This window comes from Hippopotamus amphibius, chromosome 6 (genome assembly GCF_030028045.1).
Source record: "Hippopotamus amphibius kiboko isolate mHipAmp2 chromosome 6, mHipAmp2.hap2, whole genome shotgun sequence".
Taxonomy (NCBI): domain Eukaryota; kingdom Metazoa; phylum Chordata; class Mammalia; order Artiodactyla; family Hippopotamidae; genus Hippopotamus; species Hippopotamus amphibius.
Genome location: NC_080191.1, coordinates 130476238 through 130493710, shown reverse-complemented (window position 1 = coordinate 130493710; position 17473 = coordinate 130476238). Strand labels below are relative to the sequence as shown.

General features: G+C 38.9%; 1 protein-coding gene across 1 annotated transcript in view; it reads left to right on the top strand.

Annotated features, from left to right (window-relative positions):
* Positions 1-1499: 1499 nt before the first annotated feature.
* Positions 1500-17473, top strand: part of IGSF10 (immunoglobulin superfamily member 10) — a 28191-nt gene continuing 12217 nt past the window's right edge. The window contains exons 1-4 of the mRNA XM_057737851.1: positions 1500-1513; positions 2152-2346; positions 3797-3926; positions 6531-6921. Of these exons, the coding sequence (XP_057593834.1) occupies positions 2153-2346; positions 3797-3926; positions 6531-6921 (715 nt within the window). The 5' untranslated portion in view covers positions 1500-1513; position 2152. The remainder of the gene's footprint in view (positions 1514-2151; positions 2347-3796; positions 3927-6530; positions 6922-17473) is intronic.

The following is a 17473-nucleotide window of genomic DNA, read 5'->3' as shown; positions in this document are numbered from 1 at the left end:
CACCTGGGCGGAGAGGTGAGCGGCTCCGTCAGTCCTTTCCTGGGAAGGGGGCAAGGCCGACGCCAGGCCAGGGGCAGGGCGAGGGGCTTGGCGTGGGAATGCAGCTAGTCCGGCCCGCGGCCCGAGACAGGACAGAGCGAGCGTAGCGCGAGGGGTGAGGGTCGGGTGGGGGTGGGGGTGGGGGTGCGGCACGCGTCAGCGAGGGAGGGGGATTAAAGCAAAAAGGACAAAGCTGCTTCTTCGCCGCCGACTGATGCCAAGCAAAAGACACGCTGGGGGCAAAGATTCATCAGTGGGTGGAGACCCTTCCTGTGGGTACTTATGACAGATTTGCCCACAAAGGCTAAGGAGAAACTCTTGGGACTTGGGGGCAAAATGGAGTGATATTAATAGATATACTTAAATGACAACTTTAAGAGGAATTAAAGCACACTGTTGAGAGAGGAGAAGAGACATTTTAAAATCCCCACTTTGCTTTTTGTTTCTGTAACAACAACAACAATTATAAAGCAACACTGATTAACGTGAGTTCAGGTTATCTACGCTGCAGCTGTGGAAGTGCCGCCAGGTCTCTCTCCAGAGTAATACTTACGAGCTGCAAGCCAGAAAGACCAAGCCATTTGCTCACTTTGGGAGCAGAGAACTTTTCCTTACTCAGGTTTTGGATACAATTTTCGATTCCCTGGGAAGATTTTCAGTCTCTGCCTACGTCAGGAGAGGAGTCAGGACCAGGAAAGAAGACCTCCGGTATTATCCATTTCTATTTCATTATATACATTTTCAGGTTTAAGTTTGCGGGAATCCACTATCCACGTATTCTTTTAGACTTTTGATTCTCTTTTAAATAACTCTCAAGTGGACATACCCAGAACTTCTATTTTCCTAGCTGGCTGAGAGAACTACGTTCATCCTACTGTTCCTTCCTTTGCTTACCTAATGATAAAAAGGCGGAGATGCTGTCTCCAGTCATACAACGTTTATTTACAAACTTTGTAACCAGTCAGTTGCAGTGACAAAAGTGGTCATGTGATTAAGCCTATATTACATTTTAATTTGTGCTAAATTCTAATGATTTCATTATCTTTCTAACTATATGAAGATACTAGCAATTCAGCATTCATTTTATTTTAAACATGGTTTATAGTTAAAGGATGGTTGTTTGTAGAATCTAAAAGAAACAATTCTATGAAGGTCATTTTTCTTAGAAAAATGTAATAAAGATGTTATTACAATCTGTGTATTTTCTGAATTTCAGGCAAAAATTAGGTTTGGATCCCTGGGCCTGCCCCACATGTGGGTAACAGATACGATTTTTCCAACAAGCTGAGCATATTTCTTCCCTGGTTATGCTCCCCCACCCCCACGGCAGACAGGAGGAGGAGGAGGAGGAGGAGGAACCAAGGAAAGAGGCAGAGGGATGTTCTAAGCAGAGCAAAAGCAGACCGCATCATGCCTGTGAGGGGTCAGCGTGGCCCACTGCGGTGCAGGTGCAAGGCTCAAGCCCTCTCAGCTGGTCAGTTACTATTATTTATGGTCATCATTTGGCAGTGACATGTACAATGTGTCTTTTTTTGGCAAGGACTTGAGGACATGTTACATGTTAGGAAGAGATTTATTCATCCTTTCAGTGGATTATTACAGCTCTTAAAAATGTTTTTGAAGGTTTAACAAAATGAAAAAACAAACACGTTCAATGATAAAAGTGTTATAAAATTTCATTTGATTAGCTTCTAAATCTTCTTTGCTGCACATGTATTAGTTTCATAATCAGTTTTTTAAAGTCTGAAAGAGCTGCTGTATAAACAGGAAACTAAGCCTTACGTATTTCAGTTGTCACAATATCTCCACTATGGTCTCCATTTTCTTTTTTTAATGAATCCCTAAGTAATAGGAATTGGTGCTTTTCATTAAGAAGTGAAAAGCTGTAAAGGAATTTTCACAACAGTAAATATCCTGTTTGATCACAAGGATCTGTATGAGGCTAGCACACACTATGGCTTTGTAAAGAGTAAGCTTTACCATAAAAGCTGTGAATGAAATTGGCCCCTTATGACCTTTCAGGAAGGTCTCTCAGATTGCTGGCTTCCTTGTGTGGTCTACTGGAACTTTGCCCAAGCCATATTTATAACTTTGAAGTATGATGTTTTTCAGGATGAAGGTGAAAGGCAGGGGGAACAGCAGCTTCCTGGTCTCCTTCGCTGCAATCTGCCTGGTGGCCTTCCCCGGGGGCAGGGCCTGTCCTCGCCGCTGTGCCTGTTATGTGCCTACGGAGCTGCACTGCACATTTAGGTACCTGACCTCCATCCCAGACAGCATCCCGCTCAACGTGGAACGTATCAATTTAGGGTACGTGGGGGTCCTTGTCTTACTTCCTTCTCAAGGAGGGATTGATTACACTGGTGTCTTGTCCCCAAAACACTTGTGACTTTGCAAGATTAACCACAATTCTTTTAACAATATTTCTCTTCTGAAATGAGTACATGAGGATCTTAAGCTTGTTAGGGGCAAGAAGAATATTCTTCCTGGTAAATTTTTACTAGGAGAAAATTCTTCTGGAACCCGTAGTTGCTCATGGTAGGCTGAGAGGTAACCCATGATTATAGAACAGCTTCATTCTGGCTACTTTTTTACTAGACAATAAGTCCTGCTAAGAGTTAGCATTATAATATGTCAGTAAGAGGTAACAGGACAACTGGAAGTGTCCTCCTATACATAAAATATATATATGAAAACTCAACTAGGTAGTTTTTTAAGGCCCTTGGATATTTTCCCATAGAAACCGACTTATTTAATATGCTTTAAAAATGCATAACTAACTAAATCTGCTAAAAGGTGACTGTATTTTAAAGGTTGGTGAGAAACTGTGTGTGTGAATGCATGTACAAGCAGACTTAACATCATTTATTTGACACTAGTGACACCTACTATGGGCCAAACACAATGATGGTACCAGGAATACAATGATGAACAAGATACATTATTCATTTCTAGAAGCCACAGTTAAAGGGAGAAGACAGATGTATAATCAGTACAATTTAATAAGAACTGTAAAAGTGCCTTGGGAACAATCACTAATAATAAAAGCTGACCGTGGAAACTGCCACAACAGTGTAAAGCAATTATACTCCAATAAAGATCTGAAAAAATAATAATAATAATAATAGCTAACATTAATTGTGTCCTGGCATCGAGCTGAGCACTCTTCATGTATGCATTCATTTACTCTTCATAACCCATTTGAAGTGTGTACTAATTGATTTTATAGACAAGGAAACCGAGGCACAGAAAGGTTACTGATTTTACCCAGTATCGGCCTTACTCCCAGGTACCTGAGTTTATAATTGTACCCAAAACATTTGGCTTCAGAGCCCAGGTTTCTTAACCATTACTTCGTATCAATGAATTTCACCTAGGAGAACGAGAGGGCCATGTCATTAGGGAATGGGCTGAGTCTTAACAGTGTTCACAGAGAGGGCTGGAGTCAAGGGCATTCGAACCTGAAGGAACAGCATATGTGCAAAGGTTTGAAAATGAGAAGGAATGTGGCATGTTCCTGGAATATGAGTGAGATGATTGTAACTGAGACTGCAAGGGCTGGGTGGAGGACTTGACCTTCTGTGACATCTCATGAATTTCAGTAATATTTCAAGCATTGGATTATCACTTTAGAGCATAGGAAATTAAAAGGGGGCAGTGAAATTCAGTTTTATATGTGTGTGTGTGTTGGGTTTTGCTTTGACATTTGAACTTTAGTTGAGAGACTTAGCTTATGCCTAGAATGATGTTTTTATTTCAGGTACAACAGTTTGGTTAGATTGACGGAAACAGATTTTTCTGGCCTGAACAAGTTGGAGTTGCTAATGCTACACAGCAATGGCATTCACACGATCCCTGCTAAGACCTTCTCGGATTTGCAGGCCTTGCAGGTGAGACTGATGTGGGGGAGGGGCAGGTTAACGAGGTCAGATGTGCCTCCAAAAGCTCCCTGTTCCTAGAGAACCCCAAAATCGACATTCTGTAAATTAGACGTAGACATCAAGGGAAAATGTCAAAGAACTGATTTCTTTTTAAATGCAACAGTATGTGGAAATCAGAATAATTAGAAAATTCTGATTTTCTCATACCTCAGGCTCATAGAAAGAAAAACAAGTATCAATTACTAAACCTTTAAAATTTAATCCTAAAAGGCCACTTCTAGTCATGTTCATCTGGGAATTGAATGTAGTTTCTAAAAATAATTGCTATCTTTACCCAGAAGCTAGCTTTCTATAGAGCACTGTACTTTTTAAGTTTCACTTTATTCAGGCACTGCCTTATTCAAAAAATTTTTCAAAGTTGTGGGGCTTCCAAGAATGCATCGAATATTATAAGAATTACCACTGCAGTAGGTGAGAAAGTAAAAGGTAGAGGAAATCTTAGGAACAAGAACAAAGGGAATGCAGGGAACTGCAGGCATAATGATCAGTATGTCTGCTGTTAAGTAGGACTTAAGGCTTTTGAGAAGTTAATTTATGATGTCTATTAATTTTTTAATAAATTAAAAAATAAAACTACTGTTCAGGAAAAGTACAACCACATCTGAGTTTAAATTAGAAAAACATCTCTCCCAGAGCTCCTCATAGAAGAGATACAGTGCAATAAAATAAAGTCAGTTCTATCCTTAGAAAAGATAAAATGCCAATGTGCAGTGAGCCTTTTCACATCACACCAAGGCTGTGTAAAGCCATAGATTTAAGTCTCCATATGTGATTCTGTTCATTTGGCTTAATCAGGGTTTATTTGGAATATATATTTTCAGAGGATTAGATGGAATTCTCACATTTGTTTTCTTGACCAGATTTTCAATAGATATTGATGAACACTGAGTTTGGTAATATTTGGAGCAAAGCTGTTCCATGTTGCCAATTTAAACTTTGTTTGCTTTTTAAGGAACTTGGCATTCCAGAAAAGCCTTCTCAACAGAGATGACAGGTTAGGTTAAATCACGAAAATATGATGAGAAATCATTGTTTTTATTAGCATTTTTTTTTCTTTTCTGTTTGGGAAAAGGGGTATGTTCAGCTGGTAACTGGAGAAGGAATTGGAGGATACACATATACTATTGAAATATTGAATGATTATTTTAATTTCAATTCAAAAATCAGTTAAAATCGTATAACTCATAATAGGTAAAGAGTAAAAAAGACCCCAAATGTCCATTGACTCATAAATGGATAAACAAAATATATTACATGATACAGTGGAGTACTACTCAGTAATAAGAAGGAATGAAGGACTGATACATGCTACAGGGGTGGGTCTTGAAAATATTAGGCTAATTGGAAAAAGCCAGACACAAAAGACCACATGTTGTATCATCCACTATTTTAAATGTTTAGAATAGGCAAATCCATAGAAACAAAGTAAATTAGTGGTTTTCTAGGGCTAGGAAGAGGGGGAAAATGACTCTTAATGGGTATCAGTTTTTATTTTGGGGTGATGAAAATGTTCTAAACTTAGTGGAGATGGTTGCAGAACTCTGTGAATATACTAAAAGCTACTGAATTGTACAGTTAAAAAGATGGGTTTTATGGCATGTGAGTTGTATCTCAATAAAGCCATTTTAAATGTGAAAGATAAAATCATATTTCTTATGAAAAATTCAGGTTCAAGAAATCTTAAATTTACTTGAAATGTCCACATACTTCTGTATATGGTTGAAAATTTCCATAATAAGGTTTTTTTAAGTATGCCATATATAAAAATAGAGTACTATAATGATCCCCAATGTAACATCGCTCAGCTTCAGTAGTAAACAACACATAACAAATCTTGTTTCACCTGTACCTCCACCCACTACTTTTCTACTTCCTGGCATTGTTGTGAAACAAATCTGAGACATCATAATATTTCATCTGTAAGTGCTTCAATACATATGTCAAAGTTAAGGAATCTTTTAAAAATAACCATAATATCATTATTATACCTTAAAATTATAGCAGTAATTCCTCAATATCATAAACTGTTCATGAATGTTTTAACTTCCCTGATAGTCTTATATTTAATTTGCAACGTTTGTTTTTTAATTTATTTATTGGCTGTGTTGTGTCTTCATTGCTGCACACAGGCTTTCTCTAGTTGCAGTGAATGCGGGCTACTCTTCATTGTGTTGCGTGGGCTCCTCGGTTTGGTGGCTTCTCTTGTGGAGAAGGGCTCTAGGCGCGTGGGCTTCAGTAGTTGTAGCACATGGGCTCAATGGTTGTGGCTCACCGGCTCTAGAGTGCAGTCTCAATAGTTGTGGCGCACAGGCTTAGTTGGTCTGCAGCATGTGGTATCTTCCTGGGGCAGGGATTGAACCTGTGTCCCCTGCATTGGCAGGCAGATTCTTAACCACTGCGCCACCTAGGAAGTCCCTAGTTTGTTTGAATTAGGATCCAAACAAGGTATACACATTGCACTGGATTAATCTCAACATATGTTTTATTATGGATATGCTTTTCCTTTCTGTGATAACTCCTTTGACAAAATAAGTGTGTTCTTTTTATTCTTAGGTCTTAAAAATGAGCTATAACAAAGTTCGAAAACTTCAGAAGGACACTTTTTATGGTCTCAGGAGCTTGACACGGTTGCATATGGACCACAACAATATTGAGTTTATAAACCCAGAGGTTTTTTATGGACTCACCTCTCTTCGACTGGTGCACTTGGAAGGGAACCAGCTCACTAAGCTTCATCCAGATACATTTGTCTCCCTGCGCTACCTCCGGATATTTAAAATATCTTTCATTAAGTACCTATACTTGTCTGATAACTTTCTGAGCTCCATTCCTCAAGAGATGGTCACCTATATGTCTGGTCTGGAAAGCCTTTATCTTCATGGGAATCCCTGGACCTGCGATTGTCATTTGAAATGGTTGTCTGACTGGATACGGGAGAAGCCAGGTACCTAGACTATTTCTTTCTTCTTTGTCCTAATTCAATAGAAGGAATCTACCTGGAGGTGTTTTACCAGTAAGTAGGGAGGCCAGGGTAATTTAGCTGGAAATAAAATAAAATCTTATTAATAATTTAATGGGAATGAACTCTCTTAATTCAGTAATGAATAACCTTTCAATAATTCAGGTCGACTATCCTACCATCACTCCTGGCTTTTAGCAAGATTGGGAAATAAGAAGTGTGTGGTATGTGTTACACTTCCCTGCATACCACAGGCACAAGAGCACTTCCCTCTTCTTATCTTCCTTTCACTCTCTGTTCTAACTACACTTCTGGTGGGATACAGATAAGCAGACAGAGTGTAAAACGTGCTTTGATGGGGAACGTAGAATTTACCAAGAAGAGGGCAAGATCCATTCAGTCAGTGAGTAGCTATTGTAGACCTATTATGTATAAGAGGCCAGAGAGAACGTAGGGATCCAAAACTGAACAAAACTGTTTAAGGTCCCTGCCTTTGTGGAGCTTACATTCTTGTGGGGAAAATGGGCAAACAACTAATTGCACTATTATTAAAACCTAATTAATCATTTCAGTTAATCAAGTCCTTAGGTAATGACTGAAAGGACCCCATTGATTTTGGCTTCGAAGGGGTGGTTGGTTACTTTGGAAAGAGGGCTGGATTGCTATGCAGGGTGGAGGGGATGGGGAGGCAGGGCCACAGTTGACTCTGGAGAGGTTTGACTTGAGGTGAGGGAGGAAGGGTGATGACCAGAGGGAAACGTGCCATCACTCAAGACTCGTTGAGCATCAGAGACATGAGCATGTTTAAGGTGAGGTGACCTTGTCGAGCGGGAGAAGGTGACAACATTGCAGAAGGAGCAGATCATCAATTGAGCAAGTCCCCTGAGAAGACTGGTCGGCAAGAGACCCAGCCATAGGGGAGGGATTTTCCTTAGGAGACAGGAGAGAAAAGGACTAAATGGGTGCAGAGGCAAGTGAGTTCCTGGGTTGAGTGGAGGAGAGTAAGAAAGTTCTTACCTGATGGCTTTTCCTTCTTCACGAAGTTGTAGGAGAGGTGACTGAGGAGGGTGCTAGGAGAGGGTCAAGGTTGGAAGCTTGAGAAAAGTGGAAAAGTTTTGAAGTTTCTGTGGTGAAATATATATATTGTGTGTACATATGTGTATACATAGATACACAATCATATGTGTGTGTGTGTATATATGTTGTCAGTCAACACACTTAGTCAAAAAGTGAACTACTTTGGGCCAATAGACACCACCTTTACTCTCCAAGAGTTTGCAATCTTGTAGGTAAATATGTTGAACACATAAAAAGACAATAAGGCTATGGATGAAAAACATCAAACATCAAAATGTTTATATTGAAGATTTAGTTCTACAAGAGCCAGAGTCAGTAAGTTACTTCTGCCTTGACTAAAAAGGAGGGAAATTGTACTGGGGCACAAAAGATATACCAAAAGGAAAGAAATAATAGGGAGTGAGCAGGAAGGTGACAGATAACCAGTTTGTATTTGACATTGTGCTAGATGCTTTCTATTTAATCCTCACAATTAATTTACAGATGAAGAAACTGAGGCTCAGAAAAGCTGGGTATCTTGGGCCAGTCATTTAGAGTCTTTTATGCATTAGTTCCCCTCCCCCTGCCCTTAACATAGGGATAATAATGATGGGAAAAATAATTACAATTATGCATATACAGTTCTTAGCACAATGTGTGACACAAAGTAAGCACTCAACAAACATGAAGTATTATGATTTTCATTGCCACCCAGCTCACACAGCTAGAAAGTAGAAAAGCAGAGACTCAAAAGTCCAGACCTTTTTCTATAATGTATTTGGGATGGAGAAACTGCTCTGTACATAAAAGCAGATAGGGTGTCTCATGAAGAGGGCATAGCCCAATTTGCCTGGCATGGGGCTGTGAGACTGCAAGGTATTTTGTTTATGTTTTTTTTTTTTAATTGAAGTAGAGTTGATTTGCAATGCTATGTTAGTTTCTGGTATATAGCGATGTGATTCAGTTACAAATGTGTGTGTGTGTATATCCTTTTTCATATTCTTTTCCATTATAGTTTATTACAAAATACTGAATATTATTCCCTGTGCTATACAGTAGGACATTGTTATTTATTTTACATATAGTAGTTTGTATCTGCTAATCCCAAACGCCTAATTTATACCCCCACCTTTTCCCTTTGGTAACCATAAGTTTGTTTTCGAAGTCTGTCAGTCTGTTTGTTTTGTAAATAAGTTCATTTGTGTCATACTTTAGATTCCAAATATAAGTGATATACTATTTGTCTTTCTCTGACTTACTTTGCTTAGTATGATAATCTCTAGGTTCATCCATGTTATTGCAAATGGCATTATTTCATTCTTTTTTATGGCTGAGTAATATTCCATTGTGTGTATATATACCACATCTTCTTTATCCATTCATCTGTCAATGGACATGTCTCGGCTATTGTAAAAAGTGCTGCTTTGAACATTGGGGTGCATGTATCTTTTTGAATTAGAGTGTTCTCCAGGTATATGCCCAGGAGTGGGATTGCTGGATCATATGGTAACTCTATGTCTAGTTTTTTAAGGAACCTCCATACTGTTTTCCATAGTGGCTGCACCAATTTGCATTCCTACCAACAGTGTAGGAGGGTTCCTTTTTCTCCACACTCTCTCCAGCATTTATTATTTATAGAACCCAACTGTTGGGAGCACTGAATGCCAGACTAAATTTTTTTACTTTATCCTATAGACAAAAGAGAGATTTTACAGTGGAAGATTTGAACACAGGGTTTCCCAGTGAAATACCTTTTAGGGATGGCCAAGCAGTGGAGAGGATGGACCTGGGAAAAGTAGGAACCCAACTAGGAAGTGCTCATGATGGTTCATGTCTGGGGGATGAGAAATTGAATTATGAGGTAACCACTCCTGAATGTAGCTTCACAGACACCTAACAGGCAGTAGGGACTGAGCTGGGGTTTCCCAATACTTTCTAATGCTATGGAGAGAGAAAGGAGAATGAGGAATGAGAAAGAACTGTTGGGTTTTCATGTGGTTGTTAGCTGGACTACAGGGGGAGGATGGTGAGTACATGGGGGAACTCATCTGAGAAAGGTAGAAGTGAAAGAAGAAATAAGATTTTGCCCGTAGGGAGAAGTGATCCTGTGTTCAGTTCCTAGAAGGTGTTAAACCTCCTTGCCATTTTGCTAGTTACCTGCTCTGGTAATAAAATCAGGCTAATATATATGGTTAACAGCTAACATTTCATCATGTGGAGTATGCCACTGACTGTTAGATATCCAGTTATTTTATGTACTAAAGAATTTTTTAAATGACCTAATAGAGCCCAGGAATTGGCAAACTAGAGCCCACAGGCCAATTCCAGCCCTCTACAAGCTTTTGTAAACAGAGTTTTATTGGAGCACAATCATGCCCAGTTCTTTATATATCATCTACGGCTGCTTTGGTGCTATGGTGGCACAGTCGAGCCATTGTGTCAGAGGCCTCTGGTCCACAAAACCTAAAATCTTCACTGTCTGGCCCTTTACATAAAAAATTTTCTGACCCTGACCTAGAGAACAAAGCCCAAGCTCCTTGGCCCATCATGCCAGGTCCTCCCAGCACTCTCCTGGCTGGGTCTCAGGCTCGTCTCCTTCTTTTCCAGGCCTCAGTCCCCCTCCCATCCCAGACACACTGCACACTGTTTTACCACCTTATACCTGCTCCTTCCCTGCCTGGAGCACTTCCCTGCCTTTTCTGCCTGATGGGCTCCCAGCCACAAACTGCTCAGTACTCACCCCTTCTAGGGAGGGGTGTTGCCTTTCCTGTGTCTAATTTATCTATCTCTATCCTCTAGAATGTGCCTAGAACATAGTAGGTACTCAGTAATTTTTGTTAAGATTTTATCAATTAAATAGCCATTTTGATGGTGAATACAAATGAGTCTACCAACCACCCATGGTCTTTTTTTTTTTTTTTAATTAGATTGTAGTTGATTTACAATGTTATGTTTCAGGTGTACAGCAAAGTGATTGTTCTACATATACATATATCTGTTTTTTTCAAATTCTTTTCCCATTTGGGTTATTACAGAATATTGAGGAGAGTTCCTTGTGCTATACAGTAGGTCCTTGTTGGTTATCTATTTTATATATAGTACTGTGTGTATGTCAGTCCCAAACTCCCAGTTTCCATCTGGCCCACCCTTCCCCTTTGGTAACCATAAGTTTGTTTTATGTCTGTGAGTCTGTTTCTGTTTTGTAAATAATTTCATTTGTATCTTTTTTTTTTTGATTCTGCATATAAGCTATACCATGATATTTGTCTTTCTCTGTCTGACTTACTTGATTTAGTATTATAGTCTCCAGGTCCATCCATCTTGCTGCAAATGGCATTATTTTATCTTTTCAATGGCTGAGTAATATTCTATTGTATATATGTACCACATCTTCTTTATCCATTCATCTGTCAGCAAACATTTTGGTTGCTTCTGTGTCTTGCCTATTGTAAACAGTGTTGCAATGAATTTTGGGGTGCATGTATCCTTTTAAACCATCGTTTTCTCTGGATATATGCCCAGGAATGGGATTGCTGGATCATATGCTAACTCTGTTAAGTTTTTTAAGGAACCACCATACTATTTTCCATAGTGGCTGTACCAATTTACATTCCCACCACCAGTGTAGGAAGGTTCCCTTTTCTCCACACCTTCTCCAGCATTTATTGTTTGTAGACTTTTTGATGATGGCTATTCTGACTCATGTCAGGTGATATCTCATTGTAGTTTTGATTTGCATTTCTCTAATAATTAGCGACAGTGAGCATCTTTTCATGTGCCTCTTGGGCATCTGTATGTCTTCTTTGGAGAAATGTCTGTTTAGGCCTTCTGCCCATTTTTTAAATTGGGTTTTTTTTTTTGATATTGAGCTGCATGAGCTGTTTGTAAATTTTGGAGATTAACCCCTTGTTAGTCACTTCTTTTGCAAATATTTTCTCCTGCTCTGAGGGCTTTTTGTTTATGGTTTCCTTTGCTGTGCAAAAGCTTTTGAGTTCAGTTAGGTCCCGTTTGTTTTTATTTTTATCCCCATTACTCTAGGAGATGGTTCCAAAAAGATATTGCTGCAATTTATGCCAGAATGTTCTGCCTGTGCTTTCCTTTATGAGTTTTATAGTACCTGGTCTGATGTTTAGGTCTTTAATCCATTTTGAGTTTATTTTTGTGTATGGTGTAGAGAATGTTCTAATTTCATCCTTTTACATGTAGCTGTCCAATTTTCCCTGCACCACTTATTGAAGAGACTGTCTCTTCTCCGTTGTATATTCTTGCCTCCTTTGTCGTAGATTAATTGACCATAGGTGCATGGGTTTACTTCTGGGCTTTCTATCCTCTTCCATTGATGTATATTTTTGTTTTTGTACCAGTACCATACTGTTTTGATGACTGTAGCTTTGAAGTCAGGGAGCCTAATTCCTCCAGCTCCATTTTTCTTTTTCAAGATTGCTTTGGCTATTTGGGCTCTTTTGTGTTTTCATACAAATTTTAAGATTTTTTTTGTTCTAGTTCTGTGAAAAATGCCATTGGTAATTTAATAGGGATTGCATTGAATCTGTAGACTGCCTTGGGTAGTATAGTCATTTTAATGGTAAGTCCCTACATACAAACCTTCAAGTTGTGAACTTTCAAAGATTCGAATGTACATTGAAGACCTGATGGAATTGGATGACCAGAGAAAGGATGAAGAGAGACAAGATGAAGAAGAAGTAACTGAAGAACTGAAGAGATTCACAATGCAGGAAATGGCAAGGGGATTTTCTTTATTTGAGGAGGCATTGTTAGTTTTTGAGGCACAGGACCTATATATAGAACAGTACATGAAGGTTGCAGCAGCTGTTCAGAATGCAGTCCAGTTCTACTGTGTCATCTATGATGAGAAAAAAAAGCTACTATCACTGGGTCATTTTTTCAAGAGGGTAGATAGAATTGAATCCAGCAAGGAACCAGAACCTGTGCCATCAACGTCAGGCATGAGTGAAATTGCAGCTTGCCCTCCGTCTCCTATTGCAGATGATCCTTCAGCTCTACTATCTCCCACCTCCTCTCCCTCCTGCAGTCAGAACTCTTCTTGCTTGTTCACTTGATGCCAGCCCCTGTATGCCAGCTGTTGTACTGTATTACTGTACTTTTCAAGGTACTGTACTGTAAGATTAAAAATGTTTTTTGTTTTTTTTTTTATGTATTATCTGTGTGAAAACTATTATAAACCTATTATAGTACAGTACTGTATAGCCGATTGTGTTAGTTGGGTACCTAGACTAACTTTGTTGGACTTAACAAACACGCTTTTGGAACAGAATTTGTTCGTATGTAGGGGACTTACTGTATTGATTCTTCCAATCTAAGAACATGGCATATCTTTCCCTTTGTTTGTGTCATCTTCCATTTCTTTCATCAGTGTCTTATAGTTTCCAGAGTACAGGTCTTTTGCCTCCTTAGGTAGATTTATCCCTAGATATTTTAGTCTTTTTGAGGCAGTGGTGAATGGGATTGTTTCCTTAATTTCTCTTTCTGATTTTTTGTTGTTAGTGTATAGAAACGCAATAGATTTCTGTGTATTAATTTTGTATCCTGCAACTTTTCTGAATTCATTGATGAGCTCTAGTAGTTTTCTGGTAACATCTTTAGGATTTGCTGTGTATAGTATGTCATCTGCAAACAGTGACAGTTTTACTTTTCCAATTTGGATTCCTTTTATTTATTTTTCTTCCCTGATCGTCATGGCTAGGACTCCCAAAACTATGTTGAATAAAAATAGTGAGGGTGGACATTCTTGTCTTGTTCCTGATCTTAGAAAAAATGCTTTTGGCTTTTCATCATTGGGTATGATATTGGCTGTAGGTTTGTTATTTATGGCCTTTATTATGTTGAGGTATGTTCCCTCTATGCCCACTTTCTGAAGAGTTTTCATCATGGATGGGTGTTGAATTTTGTCAAAAGCTTTTTATGCATCTATTGAGATGATCATAGGATTTTTATTCTTCAGTTTGTTAATGTGGTGTATCACACTGATTTGCAGATATTGAAAACTCCTTGCACCCCTGGGATAAATCCCACTTGGTTGTGGTGAATAATCCTTTTAATGTATTGCTGGATTCAGTTTGCTAGTATTTTGTTGAGGATTTTTCCATCTATGTTCATCAGTGATATTGGCCTGTAATTTTCTTTTTTTGTGGTATCTTTGTATGGTTTTGGCATCAGGGTGATGGTGGCCTCACAGAATGAGTTTGGGAGTGTCCCTTCCTGTAAGATTTTTTGGAAGGGTCTGAAAAGGATAGGTGTTAACTCTTCTCTAAATGTTTGATAGAATTTGCCTGTGAAGTCATGTGGTCTTGGACTTTGGTTTGTTGGGAGTTTTAAATTACAGTTTCAGTTTTAGTACTTGTGATTGATCTGTTCATATTTTCTATTTCTTCCTGGTTCAGTCTTGGGAGATTGTATCTAAGAATTTGTCCATTACTTCTAGGTTGTCCATTTTATTGGCATATAGTTGCTTGTACTGATAGTAGTCTCCTATCCTCCTTTGTATTTCTGTTGTGTCAATTGTAACTTCTCCTTTTTCATTTCTGATTTTATTGATTTGTGCCCTCTCCCTTTTTTTTCTTGATGAGTCTGGCTAAAGGTTTATCAATTTTGTCTATCTTTTCAAAGAACTGACTTTGTTTCATTGACCTTTTCTATTGTTTTCTTCATCTCTGTTTCATTTATTTCTGCTCTGATCTTTATGATTTCTTTCCTTCTACTAACTTTGGGTTTTGTTTGTTCTTCTTTCTCTAGTTGCTTTAGGTATAAGGTTAGGTTTTTTAATTTGGGATTTTTCATGTTTCCTGAGGTAAGATTGTATTGCTATTAACATCTTCTTAGAACTGCTTTTGCTACATCCCATAGGTTTTGCCTCATTGTGCTTTTGTTTTCATTTGTCTCTGGATATTTTTTGATTTCCTCTTTGATTTCTTCAGTGATCCATTGGTTGTTTAGTAGCATGTTGTTTAGCCTCCACCTGTTTGTGTTTTTTTTTACAATTTCTTGTAGTTGATTTCTAATCTCATAGTGTTGTGGTCAGAAAAGATGCTTGACATTATTTCAGTTTTCTTAATTTACTGAGGCTTGCTTTGTGGCCCAGCATGTGACCAATCCTGGAGAGTGTTCCATGTGCACTTGAGAGGAATGTGTATTCTGCTGCTTTAGGATGCAATGCACTATAAATATCAGTTGAGTCCATTTGGTCTAATGTGTCATTTAAGGCCTGTGTTTCCTTACTGATTTTCTGTCTGAATGATCTGTCCATTGATGAAAGTGGGGTGTTAAAGTCTCCCACTATTATTGTGTTATATATATTCATTCATTATATATAATTAGCCAAACCCATTACTGCTAACATTTCTGGGTCATGTCTAAATAATCAAGTGTTCTCCTTTGACTGAGATGCCTTAATGATCATTCTGTGAGACTCAGGAATCAGTCACATCAACTGCTGCTTTGACATTTTTCCTATCTATTCCAAGAGACTGAGTATCTCATACCTTCAGTTGCCTCACTTGGCAATCCTTTTGCACATACCTCAGTAGTCAGATGTAACACAGCTTCATCTATTTGTGGGTATATTCCATTCTTAGGTTCTACAAAGCTCTAGGTGTTGCTTTTCTATCAAAGGATTTCTATGGATTTATGGCCACTTCTCTGACAAAGTTATTTCACAAATATTAAATTTATGCCCTGCTTCTGTTTCCAGGCCTTTCAATATGCATAATAACTTCTTATTTTAATGCCAAGCATAGTGTAATCTTAATAAAAACATTTTAAGTGGCAAATAACATATGTAATACCAACAGTGCATGTAATTCAATTGAAGAGAAAACAATATATGTAAATAGTTGACATATGACAGTATTTGTGAGTGTGCAGGCAGTGGTAGCAATATCAAGACTGCCAGCTAGTCAGCTGCTACTATAAAACATCTTCAATTATAAGACACATCTCAATTTATAAGCTGAAATGTGTAAGAAATGTGATCTTAGAATTAGACTGCCCATCCTCCCTCTAATCTTTCCTGACCATCCATTTGCCAGGGCTTGGACATACAGATCAACAAGTACAGGGCTTATAGTCTTGTGGGAAGACAGACAACTAGACAGGTCTTTCTACAAGTGGGCAATGAGGGCTAGGATAGAAGTGGAAGGTACCAGGAGAGCATCAAGTAGAGAGGCACCCAGAAGTAGCACTCTTCCACCTGGGTCATGAAGGAGATAAGTAGTTAGGCAGTGATGGAAGAGGGCCTATCAGTCAGCAAGTGTATCAGAAGTAGGAGGAACAGCATGTGCCAGAGCCTGATAGGGCATGGAATGGAAGAGTTGAGGGATAGAATGCATTTCCGTGTGAGTGGAACCAAGTGTGATGGAGAGAATGGAAATAACATGATCAGATTTGTAACTGAGGCAAAATACCTGATGTTCAGGGCCAAGCAATAATCAAACCATGATGTGATCATAATTCTGTGATGAAGTTTAATTCAGCCATGGTGTGTGTTTGTTTTTTGCTATCACAGGGTCTGAGCCCAGGGTACTGGGAAATAGGTAAAAGGTCACAGCTGGTTGGTAAGTGGGTAGTTGAGAAGAGCCTCTTATGAGTGCTCAAAGAGGTCTGCAGTCTTGCCAGCTACCTCCTCTGTGTAGGTTGGGACTTTAAAATTTGCTGAAGAATGCTGAGTAGCCAGATATATGTGGCATTACCTGTCACACTGAAGTACAAACTGAAAGGTTTGGAGTCATTGGTCAGAGCGATTTTTTCAAGCCTTTGAGAGGAATTGTGCTTACCTGGGAAGGTGATTTGACCCTGTCCGGCCACTCTGTCAAATGAGATCTTCTAAGAATTACAATGCTTCTTTTAAATGATATGTCTAATGCATGATATGGAACAGCATGGAAGTCCCTGGCTGTATTTTGTCAAGGTAAAACTCCATACCTCTTATCAAGTATTGCAGTGACCAGCCATTTTAAATAGGTTTACCAGAGCAGTATTTTTAAATGACTAGGTACGTTGTGATATCTGAATACATGAAAGAGGAGGTTTCTATGATTTGGAAAGGCTTAGGGTGGTCCAAGAGCTATGACTTTTCATGCTTCTGACTTAATCAAAATGTCAGACCTTTAATGGGCTGCCGCATTGCTTGGGTAGTGTTCCTCTCCCCCCATTAAGCCAGATGCTCCTCCACTGAGTCTACCTCAGTTACCAAAGTCATACTGTGTCTTCCTTCACTCTTCTTCTTCATCACCCTCTCTGTTCAACCACATCCTCACCTCTCATTGGTTGGCTCTACCAACTTCTTTATCTCTTGTATCCATCTTGTTGTCTCCATTCCTATTGCAACCAAGCTAGACCAGGCCAAGACACCTTGTAATTCAGTCATTGTTCTTTTTGGTAATGGAAAGAAACTTGGGTTTTCAATGATATCCAAGGACTTATAAATGGTAATTTATCAAACAGT